The sequence below is a fragment of the Somniosus microcephalus genome, unplaced genomic scaffold, assembly GCF_052327205.1.
Source record: "Somniosus microcephalus isolate GS21.2 unplaced genomic scaffold, FLI_Smic_1.0 unresolved_chr6, whole genome shotgun sequence".
NCBI lineage: Eukaryota > Metazoa > Chordata > Chondrichthyes > Squaliformes > Somniosidae > Somniosus > Somniosus microcephalus.
The window spans coordinates 11,907,241-11,929,116 of record NW_028225184.1 but is presented as its reverse complement, the minus strand read 5'-3'; the positions used below and the strand labels follow the sequence as shown (position 1 = coordinate 11,929,116).

The 21,876-nt window shown below is 54.6% G+C and overlaps 1 protein-coding gene across 1 annotated transcript in view; it reads right to left on the bottom strand.

Moving 5' to 3' along the window:
- LOC147087073 (protein turtle homolog A-like) overlaps nucleotides 1-21,876 on the bottom strand; it is a gene marked incomplete at its 5' end in the record, with an annotated part of 73,804 nt that overhangs the window by 33,679 nt on the left and 18,249 nt on the right. The window contains 4 exons of the mRNA XM_085978033.1: nucleotides 4,588-4,730; nucleotides 6,725-7,606; nucleotides 19,200-19,245; nucleotides 21,137-21,298. Of these exons, the coding sequence (XP_085834159.1) occupies nucleotides 4,588-4,730; nucleotides 6,725-7,606; nucleotides 19,200-19,245; nucleotides 21,137-21,298 (1,233 nt within the window). The remainder of the gene's footprint in view (nucleotides 1-4,587; nucleotides 4,731-6,724; nucleotides 7,607-19,199; nucleotides 19,246-21,136; nucleotides 21,299-21,876) is intronic.

Sequence of the window (21,876 nt, the reverse complement as noted above, 5' to 3'; positions counted from 1 at the left end):
TCTCCCCAATCCCTCAACTCCACCCACCCACCTTCTCCCCATATCCCTCAACCCCACCGACCCACCTTCACCCCAGTCCCTCAACCCCACCCACCCACCTTCTCCCCAATCGCTCAACCCCATCCACCCACCTTCTACCCAATCCCTCAACCCCACCTACCCACCTCCTCCCCAATCCCTCAACCCCACCTACCCACCTTCTCCCCAATCACTCAACCCCACCGACCCACCTTCTCCCCAATCCCTCAACCCCACCTACCCACCTTCTCCCCAATCCCTCAACCCCACCTACCCACCTTCTCCCCAATCCCTCAACCCCACCTACCCACCTTCTCCCCAATCCCTCAACCCCACCCACCCACCTTCTCCCCAATCCCTCAACCCCACCCACCCACCTTCTCCCCAATCCCTCAACCCCACACACCCACCTTCTCCGCAATCCCTCAACCCCACCTACCCACCTTCTCCCCATCCCTCAACCCCACCTACCCACCTTCTCCCCAATACCTCAACCCCACCTACCCACCTTCTCCCCATATCCCTCAACCCCACCTACCCACCTTCACCCCAGTCCCTCAACCCCACCCACACACCTTCTCCCCAATCGCTCAACCCCATCCACCCACCTTCTACCCAATCCCTCAACCCCACCTACCCACCTTCTCCCCAATCCCTGAACCCCATCCACCCACCTTCTACCCAATCCCTCAACCGCACCTACCCACCTCCTCCCCAATCCCTCAACCCCACCTACCCACCTTCTCCCCAATCCCTCAACCCCACCTACCCACCTTCTCCCCAATCACTCAACCCCACCTACCCACCTTCTCCCCAATCCCTCAACCCCACCTACCCACCTTCTCCCCAATCCCTCAACCCCACCCACCCACCTTCTCCCCAATCCCTCAACCCCACCCACCCACCTTCTCCCCAATCCCTCAACCCCACCTACCCACCTTCTCCCCAATCCCTCGAACCCACCCACCCACCTTCTCCCCAATTCCTCAACCCCAACCACCCACCTTCTCCCCAATCCCTCAACCCCACCTACCCACCTTCTCCCCAATCCCTCAACCCCACCTACCCACCTTCTCCCCAATCCCTCAACCCCACCTACCCACCTTCTCCCCAATCCCTCAACCCCACCTACCCACCTTCTCCCCAATCCCACCTGCCCACCTTCTCCCCAATCCCTCAACCCCACCTACCCACCTTCTCCCCAATCCCTCAACCCCACCCACCCACCTTCTCCCCAATCCCTCAACCCCACCCACCCACCTTCTCCCCAATCCCTCAACCCCACACACCCACCTTCTCCGCAATCCCTCAACCCCACCTACCCACCTTCTCCCCATCCCTCAACCCCACCTACCCACCTTCTCCCCAATACCTCAACCCCACCTACCCACCTTCTCCCCATATCCCTCAACCCCACCTACCCACCTTCACCCCAGTCCCTCAACCCCGCCCACACACCTTCTCCCCAATCGCTCAACCCCATCCACCCACCTTCTCCCCAATCCCTCAACCCCACCCACCCACCTTCTGCCCAATCCCTCAACCCCACCTTCTCCCCAATCCTTCAACCCCATCTACCCACCTTCTCCCCAATCCCTCAACCCCACCGACCCACTTTCTCCCCAATCCCTCAACCCCACCTACCCACCTTCTCCCCAATCCCTCAACCCCACATACCCACTTTCTCCCCAATCCCTCAACCTCACCTACCCACCTTCTCCCCAATCCCTCAACACCACCCACCCACCTTCTCCCCAATCCCTCAACCTCACCTACCCACCTTCTCCCCAATCCCTCAACCCCACCTGCCCACCTTCTCCCCAATCCCTCAACCCCACCTTCTCCTCAATACCTCAACCCCACCTACCCACCTTCTCCCCAATCCCTCAACCTCACCTACCCACCTTCTCCACAATCCCTCAACTCCAGCTACCCACCTTCTCCCCAATCCCTCAACCCCACCTACCCACCTTCTCCACAATCCCTCAACCTCACCTACCCACCTTCTCCCCAATCCCTCAACCCCACCTACCCACCTTCTCCCCAATCCCTCAACCCCACCTACCCAGCTTCTCCCCAATCCCCCAACCCCACCTTCTCCCCAATTGCTCAACCCCACCTACCCATCTTCTCCCCAATCCCTCAACCCCACCTACCCACCTTCTCCCCTATCCCTCAACCCCACCTACCCACCTTCTCCCCAATCCCTCAACCCCACCTACCCACTTTCTCCCCAATCCCTCAACCCCAACTACCCACCTTCTCCCCAATCCCCCAACCCCACCCACCCACCTTCTCCCCATCCCTCAACCCCACCACCCACCTTCTCCCCAATGCCCCAAACCCACCTACCCACCTTCTCCCCAATCCCTCAACTCCACCCACCCACCTTCTCCCCATATCCCTCAACCCCACCGACCCACCTTCACCCCAGTCCCTCAACCCCACCCACCCACCTTCTCCCCAATCGCTCAACCCCATCCACCCACTTTCTACCCAATCCCTCAACCCCACCTACCCACCTCCTCCCCAATCCCTCAACCCCACCTACCCACCTTCTCCCCAATCACTCAACCCCACCGACCCACCTTCTCCCCAATCCCTCAACCCCACCTACCCACCTTCTCCCCAATCCCTCAACCCCACCTACCCACCTTCTCCCCAATCCCTCAACCCCACCTACCCACCTTCTCCCCAATCCCTCAACCCCACCCACCCACCTTCTCCCCAATCCCTCAACCCCACCCACCCACCTTCTCCCCAATCCCTCAACCCCACACACCCACCTTCTCCGCAATCCCTCAACCCCACCTACCCACCTTCTCCCCATCCCTCAACCCCACCTACCCACCTTCTCCCCAATACCTCAACCCCACCTACCCACCTTCTCCCCATATCCCTCAACCCCACCTACCCACCTTCACCCCAGTCCCTCAACCCCACCCACACACCTTCTCCCCAATCGCTCAACCCCATCCACCCACCTTCTACCCAATCCCTCAACCCCACCTACCCACCTTCTCCCCAATCCCTGAACCCCATCCACCCACCTTCTACCCAATCCCTCAACCGCACCTACCCACCTCCTCCCCAATCCCTCAACCCCACCTACCCACCTTCTCCCCAATCCCTCAACCCCACCTACCCACCTTCTCCCCAATCCCTCAACCCCACCTACCCACCTTCTCCCCAATCCCTCAACCCCACCTACCCACCTTCTCCCCAATCCCTCAACCCCACCCACCCACCTTCTCCCCAATCCCTCAACCCCACCCACCCACCTTCTCCCCAATCCCTCAACCCCACCTACCCACCTTCTCCCCAATCCCTCGAACCCACCCACCCACCTTCTCCCCAATTCCTCAACCCCAACCACCCACCTTCTCCCCAATCCCTCAACCCCACCTACCCACCTTCTCCCCAATCCCTCAACCCCACCTACCCACCTTCTCCCCAATCCCTCAACCCCACCTACCCACCTTCTCCCCAATCCCTCAACCCCACCTACCCACCTTCTCCCCAATCCCACCTGCCCACCTTCTCCCCAATCCCTCAACCCCACCGACCCACCTTCTCCCCAATCCCTCAACCCCACCCACCCACCTTCTCCCCAATCCCTCAACCCCACCCACCCACCTTCTCCCCAATCCCTCAACCCCACACACCCACCTTCTCCGCAATCCCTCAACCCCACCTACCCACCTTCTCCCCATCCCTCAACCCCACCTACCCACCTTCTCCCCAATACCTCAACCCCACCTACCCACCTTCTCCCCATATCCCTCAACCCCACCTACCCACCTTCACCCCAGTCCCTCAACCCCGCCCACACACCTTCTCCCCAATCGCTCAACCCCATCCACCCACCTTCTACCCAATCCCTCAACCCCACCTACCCACCTTCTCCCCAATCCCTCAACCCCATCCACCCACCTTCTACCCAATCCCTCAACCCCACCTACCCACCTTCTCCCCAATCCCTCAACCCCATCCACCCACCTTCTACCCAATCCCTCAACCCCACCTACCCACCTCCTCCCCAATCCCTCAACCCCACCTACCCACCTTCTCCCCAATCCCTCAACCCCACCTACCCACCTTCTCCCCAATCCCTCAACCCCACCTACCCACCTTCTCCCCAATCCCTCAACCCCACCTACCCACCTTCTCCCCAATCCCTCAACCCCACCCACCCACCTTCTCCCCAATCCCTCAACCCCACCCACCCACCTTCTCCCCAATCCCTCAACCCCACCTACCCACCTTCTCCCCAATCCCTCGACCCCACCCACCCACCTTCTCCCCAATTCCTCAACCCCAACCACCCACCTTCTCCCCAATCCCTCAACCCCACCTACCCACCTTCTCCCCAATCCCTCAATCCCACCTACCCACCTTCTCCGCAATCCCTCAACCCCACCTTCTCCCCAATCCCTCAATCCCACCTACCCACCTTCTCCCCAATCCCTCAACCCCACCTACCCACCTTAACCCCATATCCCTCAACCACACCTCCCCTTCTAGCCGCTGGCATCTGTATTAGACCAGGACAGGGTGATATCCACTAACCTTTACGTTCCAACTCCTGGAGGACAATGCTGGAGCTGGGGCGAGAGGGTCTCGCTCTCTTGTACAATCTCAAGGCCTCGAGTATCTCAGACTCCACCGCGAACTCCGCATCCCATTCATAGTTCTCATCCCCCGAGATATCTCTGAAACAAATTGAACCGAGAAACAGTGAAGTCCCGTCCTTCAGCTCATAGGAACAGGAGGAGGCCCATTCAGTCCCCTCGAGCCTGTTACAGGAGGAGGCCCATTCAGCCCCTCGGGCCTGTTACACAGGAACAGGAGGAGGCCCATTCAGCCCCCTCGAGCCTGTTACACAGGAACAGGAGGAGGCCCATTCAGCCCTTCGAGCCTGTTACACCGGAACAGGAGGAGGCCCATTCAGCCCATCGAGCCTGTTACACAGGAACAGGAGGAGGCCCATTCAGCCCCTCGAGCCTGTTACACAGGAACAGGAGGAGGCCCATTTAGCCCCTCGAGCCTGTTACACAGGAACAGGAGGAGGCCATTCAGTCCCTCGAGCCTGTTACACAGGAACAGGAGGAGGCCCATTCTGTCCCTGGAGCCTGTTACACAGGAACAGGAGGAGGCCCATCCAGCCCCTCGAGCCTGTTACACAGGAACAGGAGGAGGCCCATTCAGCCCCTCGAGCCTGTTACACAGGAACAGGAGGAGGCCCATTCAGCTCCTCGTGCCTGTTACACAGGAACAGGAGGAGGCCCATTCAGCCCCCTCGAGCCTGTTACACAGGAACAGGAGGAGGCCCATTCAGCCCCTCCAGCCTGTTACACAGGAACAGGAGGAGGCCATTCAGTCCCTGGAGCCTGTTACCCAGGAACAGGAGGAGGCCCATTCAGCCCCTCGAGCCTGTTACACAGGAACAGGAGGAGGCCCATTCAGCCCCTCGAGCCTGTTGCACAGGAACAGGAGGCGGCCCATTCAGACCCTTGAGCCTGTTACACAGGAACAGGAGGAGGCCCATTCAGCCCCTCGAGCCTGTTACACAGGAGCAGGAATCGGCCATTCGGCCCCTCGAGCCTGCTCCGCCATTCAATGAGATCATGGCTGATCATCCAAATTCAGTACCCTGCCCCTGCCTTCTCCCCATAACCCTTGATCCCTTTAGCCTTAAGAAATATATCCAACTCTTTCTTGAATATATTTAATGAACTGGCCTCCACCGCCCTCTGTGGCAGAGAATTCCACAGGTTCACCACTCTCTGGGTGAAGAAATTCCTCCTCATTTCTGTCCTAAATGGCTTACCCCTTATCCTTAGACTGTGACCCCTGGTTCTGGACTCCCCGGCCATCAGAAACATCCTTCCTGCATCTCGTCTGTCTAGTCCTGTTGGAATTTTATAAGTTTCGATGAGATCCCCTCTCAATCTTCTGAACTCCAGTGAGTATAAGCCTAATCGACCCAATCTCTCCTCATACGTCATTCCTGCCATCCCAGGTATCAGTCTGGTGAATCTTCGCTGCACTCCCTCCATGGCAAGAACATCCTTCCTCAGATAAGGCGACCAAAACTGCACACAGTAATCAAGGTGCCGTCTCACCAAGGCCCTGTACAACTGCAGCAAGACATCCTTGTTCCTGTACTCGAACCCTCTCGCTATGAAGGCCAACATACCATTTGCCTTCTTAACCGCCTGCTGCACCTGCATGCTTACCTTCAGCGACTGGTGCACAAGGACACCCAGGTCTCATTGCACTTTCCCTTCTCCCAATCTATTGCCGTTCAGATAATAATCTGCCTTCCTGTTTTTGCCACCAAAGTGGATAACCTCACATTGATCCACGTTATATTGCATCTGCCATGCTTCTGCCCAATCACCCAACCTGTCCAAATCATCCTGGAGTTTCTCGGCATCCTCCTCACAGCAGACACGCCCACCCAGCTTTGTGTCGTCTGCAAATTTGGAGACTAGGATTAGAATAGACAGGGCTTGATGGCCGGCGCGGACACGATGGGCCGAAGGGCCTCTTTGTGTGCTGTATGACTCTATGATCTCATATTTGGCAACATTGAAAGCCATTTGCCACCGTTTTGCCCATTCGCTTAATCTAATAATGGGTCTTTGTTCAGATGTTAAGCTACGAATACCATAAGCAGGATTTTTTTCACCTGGCCACTCACCGCTTGACGTGAGTCCTCTCTCCGCTGGCCCTCTGGGAACCATCTCCGCTGTGAAATCCGCTGCTGTCTGGGGCGGGGGAACCCCCTGTCCCCCCCGAGGGGGCGAGCGATGGGGGCCGGGCGATCGAAACTAGGGGGACCAGGCCCGAGGCCAAAGGTCTTTCAAGGGCTTGGCAGCGAGACTGGGAGGCCTGAGCGGTTAGGCCTGGGCTGCAGGCCACCTCCCGTCTCCCCAGTCCTCCCGTTAGGCCTGAGGCCGGGGGGCCTGGCTGGGTAGGCCTCAAGCAGGAGCCTGGTGGTGGAAGGCCTGGATGAGCGGCCTCCAGGGGGCCCGGCCAGGACAAGCCGTGGCTCAGGCCCCCAACTCCGGGGTCGCCGCAGCCCAGGTTCAGCAGGCTGCGACTAGGCCTGGTATCTAGGCCCGGCTGGTCGCCATGGAGACTGGGCCCCGGGGAGACCACCGGCCTCGACTGGGTAGGCGGGATGGGGCTGAGGTCAGGGATGCAGGGAGGCTGGGAGTCGGTTGCCGGGCTGCTAGTGACCAGGGCGAAGTAACGGGCCTGAGGGCGTACTTGGGTCTGACCCCTGGCCTTCGACCTCAGCGCCACCCCCGCCCGGGCACCCTTGGACTCGGGGGAGGCGTCAGGCCGGGCCGGGTGCGGGTAGGCCGCGAGACGAGGGCTTTCTGGCTCGCGTTGCAGCTCAACCATGAAGCGACCATCAGGGCCTCTTCGAATGGACTCGAGGCAGCCCAGGTGGCTCTCGTACTGGGAGTGCTTCTCGTCGCTCGTCCTCCGCGGGGAACGTGGAATGGCCTCGAACGTCTCGTAGCCGGAACTCTCGAACTTGAGCTTCAACACACTATCCGGGCTGTCCGATCGCCTGAAGGGAAGAGGAAGAAGAGGAAAATCAGATCTAGATTGTCCCATCAAACACTCCCAGGGCAGGTACAGCACGGGGTTAGATACAAAGTAAAGCTCCCTCTACACTGTCCCATCAAACACTCCCAGGACAGGTACAGCACGGGTTAGATACAGAGTAAAGCTCCCTCTACACTGTCCCATCAAACACTCCCAGGACAGGTACAGCACGGGTTAGATACAGAGTAAAGCTCCCTCTACACTGTCCCATCAAACACTCCCAGGGCAGGTACAGCATGGGTTAGATACAGAGTAAAGCTCCGTCTACACTGTCCCATCAAACACTCCCAGGGCAGATACAGCACGGGGTTAGATACAGAGTAAAGCTCTCTCTACACTGTCCCATCAAACACTCCCAGGGCAGGTACAGCACGGGGTTAGATACAGAGTAAAGCTCCCTCTACACTCTCCCATCAAACACTCCCAGGGCAGGTGTCCCATCAAACACTCCCAGGGCAGGTACAGCACGGGGTTAGATACAGAGTAAAGCTCCCTCTACACTGTCCCATCAAACACTCCCAGGGCAGGTACAGCATGGGGTTAGGTACAAAGTAAAGCTCCCTCTACACTGTCCCATCAAACATTCCCAGGGCAGGTACAGCACGGGGTTAGATACAGAGTAAAGCTCCCTCTACACTGTCCCATCAAACACTTCCAGGGCAGGTACAGCACGGGATAGATACAGAGTAAAGCTCCCTCTACACTGTCCCATCAAACACTCCCAGGGCAGGTACAGCACGGGGTTAGATACAGAGTAAAGCTCCCTCTACACTGTCCCATCAAACACTCCCAGGGCAGGTACAGCACAGGGTTAGATACAGAATAAAGCTCCCTCTACATTGTTCCATCAAACACTCCCAGGACAGGTACAGCACGGGGTTAGATACAGAGTAAAGCTCCCTCTGCACTGTCCCATCAAACACTCCCAGGGCAGGTGCAGCACGGGGTTAGATACAGAGTAAAGCTCCCTCTACACTGTCCCATCAAACACTCCCAGGGCAGGTACAGCACGGGTTGGTACAGAGTAAAGCTCCCTCTACACTGTCCCATCAAACACTCCCAGGGCAGGTACAGCACGGGTTAGATACAGAGTAAAGCTCCCTCTACACTGTCCCATCAAACACTCCCAGGGCAGGTACAGCACGGGTTAGATACAGAGTAAAGCTCCCTCTACACTGTCCCATCAAACACTCCCAGGGCAGGTACAGCACGGGGTTAGATACAGAGTAAAGCTTCCTCTACACTGTCCCATCAAACACTCCCAGGGCAGGTACAGCACGGGGTTAGATACAGAGTAAAGCTCCCTCTACACTGTCCCATCAAACACTCCCAGGGCAGGTACAGCACGGGGTTAGATACAGAGTAAAGCTCCCTCTACACTGTCCCATCAAACATTCCCAGGGCAGGTACAGCATGGGTTTAGGTACAAAGTAAAGCTCCCTCTACACTGTCCCATCAAACATTCCCAGGGCAGGTACAGCACGGGGTTAGATACAGAGTAAAGCTCCCTCTACACTGTCCCATCAAACACTTCCAGGGCAGGTACAGCACGGGATAGATACAGAGTAAAGCTCCCTCTACACTGTCCCATCAAACACTCCCAGGGCAGGTACAGCACGGGGTTAGATACAGAGTAAAGCTCCCTCTACACTGTCCCATCAAACACTCCCAGGGCAGGTACAGCACAGGGTTAGATACAGAATAAAGCTCCCTCTACACTGTTCCATCAAACACTCCCAGGACAGGTACAGCACGGGGTTAGATACAGAGTAAAGCTCCCTCTGCACTGTCCCATCAAACACTCCCAGGGCAGGTGCAGCACGGGGTTAGATACAGAGTAAAGCTCCCTCTACACTGTCCCATCAAACACTCCCAGGGCAGGTACAGCACGGGTTAGATACAGAGTAAAGCTCCCTCTACACTGTCCCATCAAACACTCCCAGGGCAGGTACAGCACGGGTTCGATACAGAGTAAAGCTCCCTCTACACTGTCCCATCAAACACTCCCAGGGCGGGTACAGCATGGGTTAGATACAGAGTAAAGCTCCCTCTACACTGTCCCATCAAACAATCCCAGGGCAGGTACAGCACGGGGTTAGATACAGAGTAAAGCTCCCTCTACACTGTCCCCATCAAACACTCCCAGGACAGGTTCAGCACGGGTTAGATACAGAGTAAAGCTCCCTCTACACTGTCCCATCAAACACTCCCAGGGCAGGTACAGCACGGGGTTAGATACAGAGTAAAGCTCCCTCTACACTGTCCCATCAAACACTCCCAGGGCAGGTACAGCACAGGGTTAGATACAGAGTAAAGCTCCCTCTACACTGTCCCATCAAACACTCCCAGGGCAGGTACAGCACGGGTTAGATACAGAGTAAAGCTCCCTCTACACTGTCCCATCAAACACTCCCAGGGCAGGTACAGCACGGGTTAGATACAGAGTAAAGCTCCCTCTACACTGTTCCATCAAACACTCCCAGGGCAGGTACAGCACGGGTTAGATGCAGAGTAAAGCTCCCTCTACACTGTCCCATCAAACACTCCCAGGGCAGGCACAGCACAGGGTTAGATACAGAGTAAAGCTCCCTCTACACTGTCCCATCAAACACTCCCAGGGCAGGTACAGCACGGGGTTAGATACAGAGTAAAAATCCCTCTACACTGTCCCATCAAACACTTCCAGGGCAGGTACAGCACGGGGTTAGATACAGAGTAAAGCTCCCTTTACACTGTCCCATCAAACACTCCCAGGGCAGGTGCAGCACGGGATTAGATACAGAGTAAAGCTCCCTCTACACTGTCCCATCAAACACTCCCAGGGCAGGTACAGCACGGGGTTAGATACAGAGTAAAGCTCCGTCTACACTGTCTCATCAAACACTCCCAGGGCAAGTACAGCACAGGTTAGATACAGAGTAAAGCTCCCTCTACACTGTCCCATCAAACACTCCCAGGGCAGGTACAGCACGGGGTTAGATACAGAGTAAAGCTCCCTCTACACTCTCCCATCAAACACTCCCAGGGCAGGTGCAGCACGGGGTTAGATCCAGAGTAAAGCTCCCTCTACACTGTCCCATCAAACACTCCCAGGGCAGGTACAGCACGGGGTTAGTTACAGAGTAAAGCTCCCTCTACACTCTCCCATCAAACACTCCCAGGGCGGGTACAGCATGGGTTAGATACAGAGTAAAGCTCCCTCTACACTGTCCCATCAAACACTCCCAGGGCAGGTACAGCACGGGTTAGATACAGAGTAAAGCTCCCTCTACACTCTCCCATCAAACACTCCCAGGGCGGGTACAGCACGGGTTAGATACAGAGTAAAGCTCCCTCTACACTGTCCCATCAAACACTCCCAGGGCGGGTACAGCACGGGTTAGATACAGAGTAAAGCTCCCTCTACACTGTCCCATCAAACACTCCCAGGGCGGGTACAGCATGGGTTAGATACAGAGTAAAGCTCCCTCTACACTGTCCCATCAAACACTCCCAGGGCAGGTACAGCACGGGGTTAGATACAGAGTAAAGCTCCCTCTACACTGTCCCATCAAACACTCCCAGGGCAGGTACAGCACGGGGTTAGATACAGAGTAAAGCTCCCTCTACACTGTCCCATCAAACACTCCCAGGGCAGGTACAGCACGGGGTTAGTTACAGAGTAAAGCTCCCTCTACACTCTCCCATCAAACACTCCCAGGGCGGGTACAGCATGGGTTAGATACAGAGTAAAGCTCCCTCTACACTGTCCCATCAAACACTCCCAGGGCAGGTACAGCACGGGTTAGATACAGAGTAAAGCTCCCTCTACACTCTCCCATCAAACACTCCCAGGGCGGGTACAGCACGGGTTAGATACAGAGTAAAGCTCCCTCTACACTGTCCCATCAAACACTCCCAGGGCAGGTACAGCACAGGGTTAGATACAGAATAAAGCTCCCTCTACACTGTTCCATCAAACACTCCCAGGACAGGTACAGCACGGGGTTAGATACAGAGTAAAGCTCCCTCTGCACTGTCCCATCAAACACTCCCAGGGCAGGTGCAGCACGGGGTTAGATACAGAGTAAAGCTCCCTCTACACTGTCCCATCAAACACTCCCAGGGCAGGTACAGCACCGGTTAGATACAGAGTAAAGCTCCCTCTACACTGTCCCATCAAACACTCCCAGGGCAGGTACAGCACGGGTTAGATACAGAGTAAAGCTCCCTCTACACTCTCCCATCAAACACTCCCAGGGCGGGTACAGCATGGGTTAGATACAGAGTAAAGCTCCCTCTACACTGTCCCATCAAACAATCCCAGGGCAGGTACAGCACGGGGTTAGATACAGAGTAAAGCTCCCTCTACACTGTCCCCATCAAACACTCCCAGGACAGGTTCAGCACGGGTTAGATACAGAGTAAAGCTCCCTCTACACTGTCCCATCAAACACTCCCAGGGCAGGTACAGCACGGGGTTAGATACAGAGTAAAGCTCCCTCTACACTGTCCCATCAAACACTCCCAGGGCAGGTACAGCACAGGGTTAGATACAGAGTAAAGCTCCCTCTACACTGTCCCATCAAACACTCCCAGGGCAGGTACAGCACGGGTTAGATACAGAGTAAAGCTCCCTCTACACTGTCCCATCAAACACTCCCAGGGCAGGTACAGCACGGGTTAGATACAGAGTAAAGCTCCCTCTACACTGTTCCATCAAACACTCCCAGGGCAGGTACAGCACGGGTTAGATACAGAGTAAAGCTCCCTCTACACTGTCCCATCAAACACTCCCAGGGCAGGCACAGCACAGGGTTAGATACAGAGTAAAGCTCCCTCTACACTGTCCCATCAAACACTCCCAGGGCAGGTACAGCACGGGGTTAGATACAGAGTAAAAATCCCTCTACACTGTCCCATCAAACACTCCCAGGGCAGGTACAGCACGGGGTTAGATACAGAGTAAAGCTCCCTTTACACTGTCCCATCAAACACTCCCAGGGCAGGTGCAGCACGGGATTAGATACAGAGTAAAGCTCCCTCTACACTGTCCCATCAAACACTCCCAGGGCAGGTACAGCACGGGGTTAGATACAGAGTAAAGCTCCGTCTACACTGTCCCATCAAACACTCCCAGGGCAAGTACAGCACAGGTTAGATACAGAGTAAAGCTCCCTCTACACTGTCCCATCAAACACTCCCAGGGCAGGTACAGCACGGGGTTAGATACAGAGTAAAGCTCCCTCTACACTGTCCCATCAAAAACTCCCAGGGCAGGTGCAGCACGGGGTTAGATCCAGAGTAAAGCTCCCTCTACACTGTCCCATCAAACACTCCCAGGGCAGGTACAGCACGGGGTTAGTTACAGAGTAAAGCTCCCTCTACACTCTCCCATCAAACACTCCCAGGGCGGGTACAGCATGGGTTAGATACAGAGTAAAGCTCCCTCTACACTGTCCCATCAAACACTCCCAGGGCAGGTACAGCACGGGTTAGATACAGAGTAAAGCTCCCTCTACACTCTCCCATCAAACACTCCCAGGGCGGGTACAGCACGGGTTAGATCCAGAGTAAAGCTCCCTCTACACTGTCCCATCAAACACTCCCAGGGCGGGTACAGCACGGGGTTAGATACAGAGTAAAGCTCCCTCTACACTGTCCCATCAAACACTCCCAGGGCAGGTACAGCACGGGGTTAGTTACAGAGTAAAGATCCCTCTACACTCTCCCATCAAACACTCCCAGGGCAGGTGTCCCATCAAACACTCCCAGGGCAGGTACAGCACGGGGTTAGATACAGAGTAAAGCTCCCTCTACACTGTCCCATCAAACACTCCCAGGGCAGGTACAGCATGGGGTTAGGTACAAAGTAAAGCTCCCTCTACACTGTCCCATCAAACATTCCCAGGGCAGGTACAGCACGGGGTTAGATACAGAGTAAAGCTCCCTCTACACTGTCCCATCAAACACTTCCAGGGCAGGTACAGCACGGGATAGATACAGAGTAAAGCTCCCTCTACACTGTCCCATCAAACACTCCCAGGGCAGGTGCAGCACGGGGTTAGATACAGAGTAAAGCTCCCTCTACACTGTCCCATCAAACACTCCCAGGGCAGGTACAGCACAGGGTTAGATACAGAATAAAGCTCCCTCTACATTGTTCCATCAAACACTCCCAGGACAGGTACAGCACGGGGTTAGATACAGAATAAAGCTCCCTCTGCACTGTCCCATCAAACACTCCCAGGGCAGGTGCAGCACGGGGTTAGATACAGAGTAAAGCTCCCTCTACACTGTCCCATCAAACACTCCCAGGGCAGGTACAGCACGGGTTGGTACAGAGTAAAGCTCCCTCTACACTGTCCCATCAAACACTCCCAGGGCAGGTACAGCACGGGTTAGATACAGAGTAAAGCTCCCTCTACACTGTCCCATCAAACACTCCCAGGGCAGGTACAGCACGGGTTAGATACAGAGTAAAGCTCCCTCTACACTGTCCCATCAAACACTTCCAGGGCAGGTACAGCACGGGATAGATACAGAGTAAAGCTCCCTCTACACTGTCCCATCAAACACTCCCAGGGCAGGTACAGCACGGGGTTAGATACAGAGTAAAGCTCCCTCTACACTGTCCCATCAAACACTCCCAGGGCAGGTACAGCACAGGGTTAGATACAGAATAAAGCTCCCTCTACACTGTTCCATCAAACACTCCCAGGACAGGTACAGCACGGGGTTAGATACAGAGTAAAGCTCCCTCTGCACTGTCCCATCAAACACTCCCAGGGCAGGTGCAGCACGGGGTTAGATACAGAGTAAAGCTCCCTCTACACTGTCCCATCAAACACTCCCAGGGCAGGTACAGCACGGGTTAGATACAGAGTAAAGCTCCCTCTACACTGTCCCATCAAACACTCCCAGGGCAGGTACAGCACGGGTTAGATACAGAGTAAAGCTCCCTCTACACTGTCCCATCAAACACTCCCAGGGCGGGTACAGCATGGGTTAGATACAGAGTAAAGCTCCCTCTACACTGTCCCATCAAACAATCCCAGGGCAGGTACAGCACGGGGTTAGATACAGAGTAAAGCTCCCTCTACACTGTCCCCATCAAACACTCCCAGGACAGGTTCAGCACGGGTTAGATACAGAGTAAAGCTCCCTCTACACTGTCCCATCAAACACTCCCAGGGCAGGTACAGCACGGGGTTAGATACAGAGTAAAGCTCCCTCTACACTGTCCCATCAAACACTCCCAGGGCAGGTACAGCACAGGGTTAGATACAGAGTAAAGCTCCCTCTACACTGTCCCATCAAACACTCCCAGGGCAGGTACAGCACGGGTTAGATACAGAGTAAAGCTCCCTCTACACTGTCCCATCAAACACTCCCAGGGCAGGTACAGCACGGGTTAGATACAGAGTAAAGCACCCTCTACACTGTTCCATCAAACACTCCCAGGGCAGGTACAGCACGGGTTAGATACAGAGTAAAGCTCCCTCTACACTGTCCCATCAAACACTCCCAGGGCAGGCACAGCACAGGGTTAGATACAGAGTAAAGCTCCCTCTACACTGTCCCATCAAACACTCCCAGGGCAGGTACAGCACGGGGTTAGATACAGAGTAAAAATCCCTCTACACTGTCCCATCAAACACTCCCAGGGCAGGTACAGCACGGGGTTAGATACAGAGTAAAGCTCCCTTTACACTGTCCCATCAAACACTCCCAGGGCAGGTGCAGCACGGGATTAGATACAGAGTAAAGCTCCCTCTACACTGTCCCATCAAACACTCCCAGGGCAGGTACAGCACGGGGTTAGATACAGAGTAAAGCTCCGTCTACACTGTCCCATCAAACACTCCCAGGGCAAGTACAGCACAGGTTAGATACAGAGTAAAGCTCCCTCTACACTGTCCCATCAAACACTCCCAGGGCAGGTACAGCACGGGGTTAGATACAGAGTAAAGCTCCCTCTACACTGTCCCATCAAACACTCCCAGGGCAGGTGCAGCACGGGGTTAGATCCAGAGTAAAGCTCCCTCTACACTGTCCCATCAAACACTCCCAGGGCAGGTACAGCACGGGGTTAGTTACAGAGTAAAGCTCCCTCTACACTCTCCCATCAAACACACCCAGGGCGGGTACAGCATGGGTTAGATACAGAGTAAAGCTCCCTCTACACTGTCCCATCAAACACTCCCAGGGCAGGTACAGCACGGGTTAGATACAGAGTAAAGCTCCCTCTACACTCTCCCATCAAACACTCCCAGGGCGGGTACAGCACGGGTTAGATACAGAGTAAAGCTCCCTCTACACTGTCCCATCAAACACTCCCAGGGCGGGTACAGCATGGGTTAGATACAGAGTAAAGCTCCCTCTACACTGTCCCATCAAACACTCCCAGGGCAGGTACAGCACGGGGTTAGATACAGAGTAAAGCTCCCTCTACACTGTCCCATCAAACACTCCCAGGGCAGGTACAGCACGGGGTTAGTTACAGAGTAAAGCTCCCTCTACACTCTCCCATCAAACACTCCCAGGGCGGGTACAGCATGGGTTAGATACAGAGTAAAGCTCCCTCTACACTGTCCCATCAAACACTCCCAGGGCAGGTACAGCACGGGTTAGATACAGAGTAAAGCTCCCTCTACACTGTCCCATCAAACACTCCCAGGGCAGGTACAGCACAGGGTTAGATACAGAATAAAGCTCCCTCTACACTGTTCCATCAAACACTCCCAGGACAGGTACAGCACGGGGTTAGATACAGAGTAAAGCTCCCTCTGCACTGTCCCATCAAACACTCCCAGGGCAGGTGCAGCACGGGGTTAGATACAGAGTAAAGCTCCCTCTACACTGTCCCATCAAACACTCCCAGGGCAGGTACAGCACGGGTTAGATACAGAGTAAAGCTCCCTCTACACTGTCCCATCAAACACTCCCAGGGCAGGTACAGCACGGGTTAGATACAGAGTAAAGCTCCCTCTACACTGTCCCATCAAACACTCCCAGGGCGGGTACAGCATGGGTTAGATACAGAGTAAAGCTCCCTCTACACTGTCCCATCAAACAATCCCAGGGCAGGTACAGCACGGGGTTAGATACAGAGTAAAGCTCCCTCTACACTGTCCCCATCAAACACTCCCAGGACAGGTTCAGCACGGGTTAGATACAGAGTAAAGCTCCCTCTACACTGTCCCATCAAACACTCCCAGGGCAGGTACAGCACGGGGTTAGATACAGAGTAAAGCTCCCTCTACACTGTCCCATCAAACACTCCCAGGGCAGGTACAGCACAGGGTTAGATACAGAGTAAAGCTCCCTCTACATTGTCCCATCAAACACTCCCAGGGCAGGTACAGCACGGGTTAGATACAGAGTAAAGCTCCCTCTACACTGTCCCATCAAACACTCCCAGGGCAGGTACAGCACGGGTTAGATACAGAGTAAAGCTCCCTCTACACTGTTCCATCAAACACTCCCAGGGCAGGTACAGCACGGGTTAGATACAGAGTAAAGCTCCCTCTACACTGTCCCATCAAACACTCCCAGGGCAGGCACAGCACAGGGTTAGATACAGAGTAAAGCTCCCTCTACACTGTCCCATCAAACACTCCCAGGGCAGGTACAGCACGGGGTTAGATACAGAGTAAAAATCCCTCTACACTGTCCCATCAAACACTCCCAGGGCAGGTACAGCACGGGGTTAGATACAGAGTAAAGCTCCCTTTACACTGTCCCATCAAACACTCCCAGGGCAGGTGCAGCACGGGATTAGATACAGAGTAAAGCTCCCTCTACACTGTCCCATCAAACACTCCCAGGGCAGGTACAGCACGGGGTTAGATACAGAGTAAAGCTCCGTCTACACTGTCCCATCAAACACTCCCAGGGCAAGTACAGCACAGGTTAGATACAGAGTAAAGCTCCCTCTACACTGTCCCATCAAACACTCCCAGGGCAGGTACAGCACGGGGTTAGATACAGAGTAAAGCTCCCTCTACACTGTCCCATCAAACACTCCCAGGGCAGGTGCAGCACGGGGTTAGATCCAGAGTAAAGCTCCCTCTACACTGTCCCATCAAACACTCCCAGGGCAGGTACAGCACGGGGTTAGTTACAGAGTAAAGCTCCCTCTACACTCTCCCATCAAACACTCCCAGGGCGGGTACAGCATGGGTTAGATACAGAGTAAAGCTCCCTCTACACTGTCCCATCAAACACTCCCAGGGCAGGTACAGCACGGGTTAGATACAGAGTAAAGCTCCCTCTACACTCTCCCATCAAACACTCCCAGGGCGGGTACAGCACGGGTTAGATACAGAGTAAAGCTCCCTCTACACTGTCCCATCAAACACTCCCAGGGCGGGTACAGCACGGGTTAGATACAGAGTAAAGCTCCCTCTACACTGTCCCATCAAACACTCCCAGGGCGGGTACAGCATGGGTTAGATACAGAGTAAAGCTCCCTCTACACTGTCCCATCAAACACTCCCAGGGCAGGTACAGCACGGGGTTAGATACAGAGTAAAGCTCCCTCTACACTGTCCCATCAAACACTCCCAGGGCAGGTACAGCACGGGGTTAGTTACAGAGTAAAGCTCCCTCTACACTCTCCCATCAAACACTCCCAGGGCGGGTACAGCATGGGTTAGATACAGAGTAAAGCTCCCTCTACACTGTCCCATCAAACACTCCCAGGGCAGGTACAGCACGGGTTAGATACAGAGTAAAGCTCCCTCTACACTCTCCCATCAAACACTCCCAGGGCGGGTACAGCACGGGTTAGATACAGAGTAAAGCTCCCTCTACACTCTCCCATCAAACACTCCCAGGGCAGGTACAGCACGGGGCTAGATACAGAGTAAAGCTCCCTCTACACTGTCCCATCAAACAATCCCAGGGCGGGTACAGCATGGGTTAGATACAGAGTAAAGCTCCCTCTACACTGTCCCATCAAACACTCCCAGGGCAGGTACAGCATGGGTTAGATACAGAGTAAAGCTCCCTCTACACTGTCCCATCAAACACACCCAGGGCAGGTACAGCACGGGTTAGATACAGAGTAAAGCTCCCTCTACACTGTCCCATCAAACACACCCAGGGCAGGTACAGCACGGGTTAGATACAGAGTAAAGCTCCCTCTACACTGTCCCATCAAACACTCCCGGGGCAGGTACAGCACGGGGTTAGATACAGAGTAAAGCTCCCTCTACACTGTCCCATCAAACACTCCCAGGGCAGGTACAGCATGGGTTAGATACAGAGTAAAGCTCCCTCTACACTGTCCCATCAAACACTCCCAGGGCAGGTACAGCACGGGTTAGATACAGAGTAAAGCTCCCTCTACACTGTCCCATCAAACACTCCCAGGGCAGGTACAGCACGGGTTAGATACAGAGTAAAGCTCCCTCTACACTGTCCCATCACACACTCCCAGGGCAGGTACAGCACGGGGTTAGATACAGAGTAAAGCTCCCTCTACACCGTCCCATCAAACACTCCCAGGGCAGGTACAGCATGGGTTAGATACAGTTATGCAGGGAGGAGGTGTTTACTGAATGACTTACACTGGATGTGGAGCCTTCTGATAGCGACTGAAAATGATTGGAACATCTGTAAATGGATCAAAAGATTTGAATTATCAATAATTGTGAGGCCAAACCTTCTCGAGTTTCTGAATACCTGCTCAGCAATGCATCTAACCTGCTTCTGCTACTGAGGGAGAGGGACTGAGAGACACCAGTCAGTGTACAGATATCTCCCTGAGAGAGAGGGACTGAGAGACACCAGTCAGTGTACAGATATCTCCCTGAGAGAGAGGGACTGAGAGACACCAGTCAGTGTACAGATATCTCCCTGAGAGAGAGGGACTGAGAGACACCAGTCAGTGTACAGATATCTCCCTGAGGGAGAGAGGGGACTGAGAGACACCAGTCAGTGTACAGATATCTCCCTGAGGGACTGAGAGACACCAGTCAGTGTACAGATATCTCCCTGAGAGAGAGGGACTGAGAGACACCAGTCAGTGTACAGATATCTCCCTGAGAGAGAGGGGACTGAGAGACACCAGTCAGTGTACAGATATCTCCCTGAGAGAGAGGGACTGAGAGACACCAGTCAGTGTGCAGATATCTCCCTGAGAGAGAGGGACTGAGAGACACCAGTCAGTGTACAGATATCTCCCTGAGAGAGAGGGACTGAGAGACACCAGTCAGTGTACAGATATCTCCCTGAGGGAGAGGGACTGAGAGACACCAGTCAGTGTACAGATATCTCCCTGAGAGAGAGGGACTGAGAGACACCAGTCAGTGTACAGATATCTCCCTGAGAGAGAGAGGGACTGAGACACCAGTCAGTGTACAGATATCTCCCTGAGAGAGAGGGACTGAGAGACACCAGTCAGTGTACAGATATCTCCCTGAGAGAGAGGGACAGAGAGACACCAGTCAGTGTACAGATATCTCCCTGAGAGAGGGGACTGAGAGACATCAGTCAGTGTACAGATATCTCCCTGAGGGAGAGGGCCTGAGACACCAGTCAGTGTACAGATATCTCCCTGAGAGAGAGGGACTGAGAAACACCAGTCAGTGTACAGATATCTCCCTGAGAGAGAGGGACTGAGAGACACCAGTCAGTGTACAGATATCTCCCTGAGAGAGAGGGACTGAGAGACACCAGTCAGTGTACAGATATCTCCCTGAGAGAGAGGGACTGAGAGACACCAGTCAGTGTTCAGATATCTCCCTGAGAGAGAGCGACTGAGAGACACCAGTCAGTGTACAGATATCTCCCTGAGAGTGAGGGACTGAGAGACACCAGTCAGTGTACAGATATCTCCCTGAGGGACTGAGAGACACCAGTCAGTGTGCAGATATCTCCCTGAGAGAGAGGGACTGAGAGACACCAGTCAGTGTACAGATATCTCCCTGAGAGAGAGAGAGACTGAGAGACACCAGTCAGTGTACAGATATCTCCCTGAGAGAGAGGGGACTGAGAGACACCAGTCAGTATACAGATATCTCCCTGAGAGAGAGGGACTGAGAGACACCAGTCAGTGTACAGATATCTCCCTGAGAGAGAGGGACTGAGAGACACCAGTCAGTGTACAGATATCTCCCTGAGAGAGAGAGGGACTGAGAGACACCAGTCAGTGTACAGATATCTCCCTGAGAGAGAGGGACTGAGAGACACCGGTCAGTGTACAGATATCTCCCTGAGGGAGGGGGACTGAGAGACACCAGTCAGCGTTAGATATATTTCTTAAGGTTAAGGGGATCAAGGGATATGGGGAGAAAGCAGCGACAGGTTACTGAATTTGGATGATCAGCCATGATCGCATTGAATGGCGGAGCAGGCTCGAGGGGCCGAATGGCCTACTCCTGCTGCTAGTTTCTATGTTTCTATGTTTCTATGTAAATGCCAGTTGTGTATCCCCCATTGAATTCGGAATTACTGGGGCTCCTTGATGCCACACTCGGTCAAACGCTGACTTGATTCTCCTCACCGAGTGTCCTCCTCCTTGTTCTCCTCCTGCTCATGATGCACGACACTAGCACGCTGGTCACAAGGGCGGTGGCCAGGAAGCAGCAGCCCGCAATAATCCCGGCGCGGATGGGGTGTGCAAGGGCTTCCCTTAGCCTCGGCCCTGAGGGGTAGACGGGCATACCTGAGAGAGAGAGAGAGAGAGAGAGAGAGAGTGAGTCAGGACCGCTCAGTGAAAGGACCAGCCCTCCATTCCCGGCCTTTGCTGATTGAGCCCATCACACAGGGCCCCCCTCCGCGCACGCACTCGCACAGAAAGATCCCAGGCTGCATCCTCCCTCCCACCCCACCCCTGGATTTAGGGTGAGGAGGAAGGAGGGCGATGAATTACATCAGCACTTACGGAATAGGAGCAGGAGGAGGCCATTCGGCCCCTCCAGCCTGCTCCGCCATTGAATAAGATCATGGCTGATCGTCCAAACTCAGTACCCTGTCCCTGCCTTCTCCCCATATCCCTTGATCCCTTTAGCCTTAAGAAATATATCTAACTCCTTCTTGAATATATTTAATGAATTGGATGTCTTGCTGCAGTTGTACAGGGCCTTGGTGAGACCGCACCTTGAGTATTGTGCGCAGTTTTGGTCGCCTTGTCTGAGGAAGGACGTTCTTGCCATGGAAGGAGTGCAGCGAAGATTCACCAGGCTGATACCTGGGATGGCAGGAATGACGTATGAGGAGAGATTGGGTCGATTGGGCTTATAC